The following is a 9,503-nucleotide window of genomic DNA, read 5'->3' as shown; positions in this document are numbered from 1 at the left end:
AAACTGACAAGGAAGCCGTGCGGGACGCAGCCAAACAGAGCCTCCTTATGTGTGGTAAGTGTGTGCCTCCCTTGCTCTCTCTCCAGGCAGCCTTAATCTTCTCCTACCCTAGGAGAAGGGCTTATTGCTGGTGGGACGGAGGGTGTGGGGTCTTAGCACACAAAGAACTATCGTATTTCTAGGAGTATAAGATGCACCTCCCCCCCCCCAAAAAAAGACCATGGAAATGTTGGTGCGTCTTATACACCAAATACAGCCATTTTTGGCCTTCCGAAGCCCCGCCCATACCTACCATTTTTGTGAAAAATGGGCCGTTTTTTGCAAAAAATTGGGGCCTTTTTGCCTTCCCCCAGCCCTTCTGAAGCCTGCAGAGTGCTCCTGGGGGCCAAGGAGGACAAAACCCTTTTTTTTTCTTACTTACTACTTCGAAATCTTGGTGCATCTTATAGTCCGAAAAATACGGTAGTTCAGTTGATTCTATACTAGATAGCTTTGCAGTGCTCCTGTATAAAAGCCCTGTCCTTCCTAAATCTCCAGTCCTTCCCTTGATCTCTGCTGGTACCACAGCCAAGGTTGGCCTTTCCCATGGTATCAGTACTACTTGCTTAAGGAGAAGCGATGCACCACAGGCCATGGTGGCACCATGGTTAGGACGGTTCCACCACAAAACCGCGCTCGACTAAACCGCGTAGCTGACGTCATCAACAGGGCGACAACAGCGCGGAGACAGCACGCTGTAAACCCTAAACCTAAAATTAACCCCTAAACCTAACCCCCCTAAACCTAACCCTAAACCTAACCCTAACCCTAAACCTAACCCTAAACCTAACCCTTAACCTAATCCTAACCCTTAACCTAACCCTAAACCTAACCCTAACCCTTAACCTAACCCTAACCCTAAACCTAACCCTAAACCTAACCCTTAACCTAACCCTAAACCTAATCCTAACCCTTAACCTAACCCTAAACCTAACCCTTAACCTAACCCTAAACCTAACCGTAAAGCTAACCCTTACCTTAAGTTGAATCGGCTTGCTTTCAAAGCGCTATTTAAAGCGTCCTTCTTTCTCCGCGCTGGCTGTTGTCGCCCTGTTGATGACGTCAGCGACGCGGTTTAATCGGGCGCGGCTTAGTCGAGCGCGGTTTTGACGTGTCACGGGTTAGGACGCGGTATTGCAGGCTAATTCTGCCGACTGCCAGCAGTTCAGTTCTAAGGGGGAACTCAGCCTTCTGTTCTTTGGAGGTGGGTAAAATGAGGAGCCAGATTGTTGGGGGGGCAATAGGCTGACTCTGTAAACCGCTTAGAGGTGGGCTGTAAAGCACTGTGAAGCAGTATAGGTGTCTTAAGTTCTAGTGCTATCCTGGGAAGAGAATAAAGGCACTTACGTAGTCCTTGCTGTTTATTATCCTTTGATAGATGGCACTGAAAGATCCCTCTGATGGGCTCAGTAGACTTCTGGGTCTGGACAGCAACTGCACAGGTCGGGATCTCGTAGCCAGTCGGTTAGCTACCCTTCCCTGCCCCCGTTGCATGTCTAACCGGTGTCTCTTTGTCCTGGGGTCTCATCGGACCTGTTGTGGTTGGGTTGACGCCTTCACCGTGGCTCCGATTTGCAGGCATCTTCCAGCTGTGCTTGTGTTCTGCCTCTGCACGTCTCTTGTCTTTGTTGCATAAGGAATGGCACGTGGGTTGAGGGGCTCTGCTTTAGTCCCAGATTAAAGGTTCACACAAGATGCTACGACGGACTAAAACGAGATTGGAATAACCGTGTGTGTTGTGTGACTCTTAATAACTGTCTTTGAGTAGACGTGAACCACCACACTATCCCGTTCGCCCTAAATGTGGTTTATTTGTTCAGGTGTTTGCATGCGGGTATGAACCCAGAAAATTGCTTTTTGTTAAGGGTTAGCATGTGTGAATATTTGTCCACCTAGCACTGCATTGCCCATGCTGTGCAGCCTTCGCTTGCCATGGCTTTGGATAGGATCCTCACACTGAGAAGACTCACATAAAGCTGGATTCAGGATTTCAGATGACTCTTTCCCCTCGGCCCAATAAAACGAGCCAATTTCATGAACTGCACGAATCAGAGATCATAAATTAGGTTGCAGTAGAATCCCAAGAAGGGACTCGGGTGGCTCAGTGGCTAAGACGCGGAGTTTGTCTATCAGAAAGGTTGGCAAGTTTGGCGGTTCGAATCCCTAACGCCACGTAACGGAATGAGCTCCCGTTACTTGTCCCAGCTTCTGCCAACCTAGCAGTTCGAAAGCACGTAAAAAAAATGCAAGTAGAAAAATGAGAACCACCTTTGGTGGGAAGGTAACAGCGTTCCGTGTGCCTTTGGCGTTTAGTCATGCCAGCCACATGACCACAGAGACATCTTCGGACAACGCTGGCTCTTTGGCTTTGAAACGGAGATGAACACCACCTCCTAGAGTTGGGAACGACTAGCACATACGTGCGAGGGGAACCTTTACCTTCGATCCTAAGATTTTTTCAGAGCAAGTGAGTGAGCCAAAGAAATAAGCGATGCTCAGATGTCCAGAATTCCCTTTCCCTTCACCTGATACCTGGTTTTTTTAATCAGAGAAGTCTTAACACACTTCTTTTGAAGGCAAATTGTTTTTTCATTGGCTTCTCTGCAATTGTCCCTTGATTTTAAGGAAAGCACTTTTTTTTTTGCAGGCCTTTCAGGTCAGGGGGTATTTTGCATTTTTAAGAAACTTGAAAAGTTTGGCAGAGTAAAGGTCCTGCACGGATGCCTCATTTATTGAGGAGTGGAAGAGCAAGTGGAAAGGAAATTGACCACTTCCTTCCAACTGCATTGCTCCCAATCCTGATACCCACAGAAGCTAGTTTAAACAAGAAGCAGCTCAGAAACAATGGGGTGGAAATTCCCCATGCTTGTCAGTGCTAGGAATACTTATCAAAGAGACCATATTTAATTAAAGTAAATTTGGATTCATTTTTTTTTCCCATGACCTTGCCCAGCTCTTTTAGGGTGTGGGACCACTCAAAAATCAAATCTGATCCACGGACTAATATCCTGTAAAATCTACCAAAATTTCTGGTTGAATTTTATATAGGAAAGAATTCTTTATTGGCCAAGTGTGATTGGACACACAAGGAATTTGTCTTTGGTGCAGATGCTCTCAGTGTGCATAAGGAGAATAAAATACCTTCATCAAGAATAAAAAGATACAACACTTAGTGATAATCATTTTACCAGGATTTAAAAACATACTGTTTTATTAATCTGCAAATTCTCTTAAAGTTGTCTGAAGACAGCCGGAAGAGGTTTATGACATTAATTCCTTTCAAAATGTGGAATGGAGCTACACCCCAATTCTACAGAATTCGGAAAAGCGAGCAAGATGATTTCATTTCCCATGGGCTTTACTCGCCTTCCCCCAATCTAGTGCAAACCTTCAAATGTACAGAGTTCTCAGCAATTCTGAGAATTGCTGCTCACGTGTCTCAGAAGACATCGGAGTATTGGGCGAGGGTGCTGAACATTCCTTCTCTCTGAAAAACAAACATGGATCTAGTATGGCAAATCTATGGCACGCATGCTCAAAGTGGCACGCAAAGCCACGTTGCCGGGCACGTGCGGCCTTGCCTGTTTGTCTTTTGGGTTTCTGGCATGCATGCATGCGTGCACGACGGTCAGCTGTCCTTCACACGTGCGGCAGTGCCGAAAACCGGTGTGCGCAGGCACACCAGCCATCTGATTCTAAATCCACATGCTATACATGATTCTGTGGCAATGTCTACCCAGCCATTCTGTGTTCTCAAATGTAAGTTACCCGCTTAGCATGCCGAGATGTCTCTTGCTGTGAATTTTACACACCAAGTCCTCAAGTTTGTCAGCCTAATGATGTATGTCTCCCACTCGTCCTTCCCGTATTTACATGCATGTGGTTCAAAGAAACATCAGCATGGAACAAATGATAAATATGTCTAGCCCAGGCTGAAATGTAAGAGGGCAGATATAGTGAAATACCATTCCAGAGCTTCACACATCACATTATGTTTGGCAGGGCCCATTCAAACAAAATTTTGTGCTGACTAATGAGATGTAAGAAGTACAGCATATTAGAGACTTAGCATAGAATAAGAGAGTTGGTAACAAAACCAAAAATGTTTAAGAATTGAGGACATAGTTAACAAACACTTCCTTAGAAGAAGGCGTTTGACATGTCAACGTTTACACTGTGAACGATTATTATACTTGGATCATGGACCAGGGTCAAAATTCAAGAGGCAATTAGACCACTATATGGTCTAATAATGTTCCTGAAAAGCTGCCACCATTTTCACTGCAAGTGAGCAGCCAGGAAAGAAAACATCTAAGAAAGTAGGACTTTTTTTAAAACCCACATCAGATTTTTATACATGGCCAAAGAAAGGCAGATTTTTGTACATGGCTAGACCAGGGGTGTCCAACTCAAGGAGTGCTTAGATCCAGCCCACGGAGCCACCCTGGAAAAAGCAGAAGACCAGCCCACAGTGCCTCTGCAATCCTTCCGAGCTCCGTTTTCACTGGTAGGTGAAGTTTCAAGTTTGCAGGAGGCCATCACAGCCGGAAACTGAGCTCGGGACGGCTGCATGCTACCGTCGCAAGCTCTGTTTTCACTGGCAGAGGGTTGCAGGAGGCCGTCACAGCCAGAAACGGAGCTCGGGAGGGTTGCATGCTACTGTCGCAAGCTCCGTTTTCACTGGCAGAAGGTTGCAGGAGGCCATCACAGCAGGAAATGGAGCTCGGGAACCCGTTTTCTCTGACAGAACACTTGGGCCACCACAGGTGCCCCCGACATAAGTGACATCGAGCTGGCCATGCCCACTCTGACCATGCCTCTCCGCCCCCCCCCCGCCAAAGTCAAACACAACCCCCAATGTGGCCCTCAATGAAATCGAGTTTGACACCCCTGGCCTACCCTGTGGTCAGCTCCTGCAGTTTAGCATTGACGGACTTGTGTCCCAAGTTGAGGCAGAATTGATCCTGATGGGCACCTGATTTCTGTTTGTGTTTTTCAGGGGATGATGGCAAGTCAGCTCATCGGAGGCTAGAAGAATCCCTGGACAATTTGCCACGGATCTTTGCCCCGGGCAGCATGGCCAGTACTGCATTCTGAAGGATGCAACCTCGATCCACCTGCTGATCCTTTGTTGGGCACGGACCTTGCATGCCACAAAAATTCAGCGGAGCCCTTCAAACCGAAGTCAAATCGGCCTCTGGCAGAGTGGGCAGCTCCGTCGCTTTGTGGGGCATGCCCACAGCAGTATTAGCACCGCTGGCCTGCTGCCTTATGTGGAGAAAGCCTTAGCTCATTGACTCCAGCACGGAGGAGATCCCTTCTGCGGTTTTCTTCTGCCTGCAGAAGCCTACTGAATCTGGAGAATGGTATTGAACTGGGCATTTTATCATTATAGCCAGGACCGAAATAGATCCCTTTCTATTTGGATCTGCTAGGGGGGAAAACCCCAGCAACGGTAGGAAAAGCCATCGGTTTGAAATATGCTGGGAAAGATGCCCGTTGAAAATCCTGCTTAACGTTTAACCTGTTCTGTTGTCCACTGTTCTCTCCACCCTGTGGGACTGTGAATCTTGCAGGAAATTGGGTCCTGCTAGATGTTAGGACTTTGGATAAATTGCAGATTTCTCCTCTGGATTGCAAAGGTGGAGAGGAGGAAAAAAAGACGACAGGAAGGAGTCCTTTATTCCCAGCGAGGGGAAGGGAAACCAATGTCTTTATAATGACGATGCTATGGAAGATGGAAACGTAACGGGCGGAAGTTGCCTCTTCTTGTGCTATTTTAATATTTTTTATGTACGTGTGTGTGTTTGCGTGCGTGCGTGCGTGTTGGGGAGGGATGCAGCCGCCAAATGGAAGCAAAAAGTCCTTTTCTACAAAGTATCTATAAATTTATCTGTACATCTACATAGCTATAAATATATATATATATATAATGTAATTATCAAGAGGTTTGGCTAATTTTGACTTTAAGCCTGAAATAAACAGAAGTTTGTGCATATAAGTTGAAAGCGTGTAGTTTTGTGGACTTTTTGTTTGTTTGTTTTTTGGGGGAGGGCAGCTTGATTTGATTTTTGATTTGATTTGATTTGTCTTGTATGCCGCCCACTCCCGAAGGACTCCGGGCGGCTCACAATAGACAAGGGAAAGGGGGAAAACTAGACAAAGACAACACTTTAAAAACAAAACCACAACATTCACAATTTCCGTGGGGCTGGATATTTCACAGCCCCCCCCCCCCCCCCCGGCCAGCTGGAGCAGCCAGGACTTGGTGGCTTTGCGGAAGGCCGGGAGGGTAGTAAGGGTCCGGATCTCCACGGGGAGATCATTCCAGAGGGCTGGAGCTGCAACAGAGAAGGCTCTCCCCTGGGGGGTCGCCAGCCAACATTGGCTGGCAGATGGAATCCGGAGGAGACCTAACCTGTGAGATCTAATCGGTCTATGGGAGGTAATCGGCAGGAGGCGGTCTCTCAGGTACCCAGGTCCGATGCCATGTAGGGCTTTATAGGTAGCGACCAGCACCTTGAAGCGGATTCGGAGACTAATGGGTAGCCAGTGCAGCTCGCGGAGGATAGGTGTGACATGGTTGTACCTGGGTGCACCCACAATCGCTCGCGTGGCTGCGTTCTGCACTAACTGGAGTCTTCAAACACTCTTCAAGGGCAGCCCCATGTAGAGCTTTCCTCAGAAGCTGTAGGAAGTGAGTACTGCAAATGAATTTGGTCAGCAAAATATAACCACTTTATTTTACCATTTATTAAACAAAATTTAAACAATGAATTTAAAAAAAAATTTTTTTTCTTTTGCCCTCAGAAGGCAAGTGGGCACATCTGAGGATGGAACACACATCACAGCTTAGCATATCTATTTTTCAGGACTGAAAAACTGTACAATATTCATTTCTAGTTTTCCTTTAAAATATTCAGAATAGTTTTTTAAAAAGAGATTAAAACAATGGGGATAAGGAGGAGTGGAATGTAGAGAGAGGAGAAGGGAAGGGGGAGTAGGAAAGGATGATGGAGGGAAGATAGGAAGTAGAGAGGTAGAAGAAAGAGGTGTATGGAGAGCAGAAGAGCTAATAATGGGTATTTTGGGGGGGCGTTGATGACAAGAGGAACTGATGTAATCATTATTTATTATTATATGATACTGGCTATGTATAGTATACATGTGATTGTATGTTATGAAAATGGAAATAAAATGTTTTCAAAAAAACAACAACAATGGGGAGGTGGGAACCACAATTCACGCTTACAAAAATATTTCATAGATTACTTAAGACAACTACTCAGGAGCTGCTACAGGTAGTCCTCGACTTACAACCACAGTTAAGCCCAAAATCTATGCTGCTAAGTGAGACATCCGTTAAGTGCGTTGTAACTTCAAACGGTCGCTAAACAAACAGTTGTAATTTGAGGACTACCTGCATACTAGATCTGAAAGAAGCAATCCTAAGGAAAACAATGAAGGAAAATGGTTCCTCCGGCTGAGAATTCTTGAGCATCGTCTCTATTCTTTGCCACCGTCACTTAGAAAAATTAAGATCACCTCAGATTGTCCAAGAACATTTGCTCCTGTTCTGGCCTTAGAAGCCTGTTAGACAGCTAATACATTCAATTAAATATATAAATAACAACGCCTGGATGGAAAATGTTGGAAACAGAATGTTAAGAAGGAACTAAACTGGGTGTTTCAAAAGGCTATAAAACGGGGGTGTCAAACTCAAGGCCCGCGGGCCAAATCCAGCCCACGCGGTGCGTAGCTCTAGCCCAGTGAAGGATCCGATCACGGTGCCTCTGCCAGCAAAAACGGAGCCTGGGAAGGCCGCGCGTGTGCAGTTTTCAGCCAAGACAGCCTCCTGCAGCCCTCTGCCAGTGAGAATGAAGCCCGGGGGGCGCACGTGGCTCCCCATGCCCCATTTTTGCTGGCAGAGGACTGTAGGAGGCCAGTGCAGCTAAAAACGGGGCCTGGGGGAATACATGCAGTCCCCCAGGGGCCCATGGGGAGGTGGGGGAATCATAACTAAAAGCAGTTCACCCCTTGCTTTGAGTTCAGTGATGGACATTCTGTTAGTGGGAGTTTCCATCCAACCCTCCCAATTAGTGAGCACTGAGGACAATTTCACCTAAAATAACTGGCCGCTGCAATTTGCAATAACAAATTACACAAATTGATGGACTTGATCACCCCTTGGTTGCAATAAAGAAACAGATCGTGATTTTTTAACCGTGTAAAATGGATTTCCTTTTCCAACCTGGCTTAGGACATTTTGACAGATACTGACAGATGTAAAACCCAGAAATTCGTTTCTAATTAAAGAAAACCCGAGGAATTGTAAGACCCAGCCTGTGGAAGGAATTGAAGAGATCCAAGTTAGTACACTACATCAGTGTTTTTCAACCACTGTGCCACGGCACACTATGTGCCGTGACATAGTGTAAGGTGTGCCGTGGGAAAATTACTTTATATATAGTCAATGTAGGCACAGAGTTAAAAAATTTTAACATTTTCTAATGGTGGTGTGCCTCGTGATTTTTTTCATGAAAAAAGTGTGCCTTTGCACAAAAAAGGTTGAAAAACACTGCACTACATGGTGGCAAAAACAAAAAAAACCACCCCCAAACCGCCACGCCTAGCAGCACCTTTTCCAAATAGCATGTTTTTTTAAAAAAATCTACGCTTTGGAAAGTTTATGCCCTTTAATAAATTGTGAGAACAACAAATTGTTGTGAGATTTGCACAACATTGGGAAAATGAAGACATGCCTCCAGATAAAAGTATAGTTAGAAAAATATTAGACTGTGCAGAGATGGATAGATTAACATTAATTATAAAGGATACGGGAGAAACAATACTTTTTAACATGCGCCATGTTCTATCAATGGTTGGGTAAAAGAGGTGGAAACTAGAAGATGAAAGATTAATAATATATATAAAAAAATAAAGCAAGAAATTGTATTATATACAAACAAACATTAGTATTAATATTAGTTATTATTACAAATATTACTATTGCATATTATAAGTAAATGATGTAAGAATTTTATTATAAGCATTAGTGTTTTAATTATGGCTGTTATTAATATTACTCTCATTACCAGTTTATTAATACTTAGTATGAACAAATGGATCCAGACAATACACTTCATTAAGCATTTTAAGTATTTTAAAGAAGAAGAAATGTATAAGCAATTAAGAAAGCAGTTTTTAGAAAGGGTGCTACCAGATTCCAGATGTTTACACTAAACTGACAAAATGAAAAACAGAAAAAGGTAACAGCAACCGCTTCTGTAATGTTGCCACAAGAAATCCACATGGATTTGTCTATGATCGTGATGGCAAACCTATGGCAACATGTGCCAGAGGTGGCACGCAGAGCCCCTCTCTGTGGGCACGTGCGCCGTCGCCAGCTGCTCTTCTGGTTTCGGCCTGCCAGTTGGTCTTTGCACATGCCAGAGTGCCAAAAA

At 44.9% G+C, this 9,503-nt stretch overlaps 1 protein-coding gene across 3 annotated transcripts in view; it reads left to right on the top strand.

Moving 5' to 3' along the window:
• Positions 1–6,037, top strand: part of RIPOR1 (RHO family interacting cell polarization regulator 1) — a 145,779-nt gene extending 139,742 nt beyond the window's left edge. For 2 of the 3 annotated variants that reach the window (XM_032230522.1, XM_032230521.1), the window contains exons 21-22: positions 1–54; positions 5,039–6,037. The exon at positions 1–54 is cut by the window's left edge and continues 37 nt beyond it. In XM_032230522.1, the coding sequence (XP_032086413.1) occupies positions 1–54; positions 5,039–5,136 (152 nt within the window). In that variant the 3' untranslated portion in view covers positions 5,137–6,037. Of the gene's footprint in view, positions 55–1,417; positions 1,482–5,038 lie in introns of all 3 variants that reach the window. The other variant, XM_032230523.1, reaches the window with a different exon arrangement.
• Positions 6,038–9,503: the final 3,466 nt, after the last annotated feature.

The sequence above is a fragment of the Thamnophis elegans genome, chromosome 14 (genome assembly GCF_009769535.1).
Source record: "Thamnophis elegans isolate rThaEle1 chromosome 14, rThaEle1.pri, whole genome shotgun sequence".
NCBI classification, from domain to species: Eukaryota; Metazoa; Chordata; class Lepidosauria; order Squamata; family Colubridae; genus Thamnophis; species Thamnophis elegans.
This window is presented reverse-complemented; position numbering and strand designations above follow the sequence as displayed.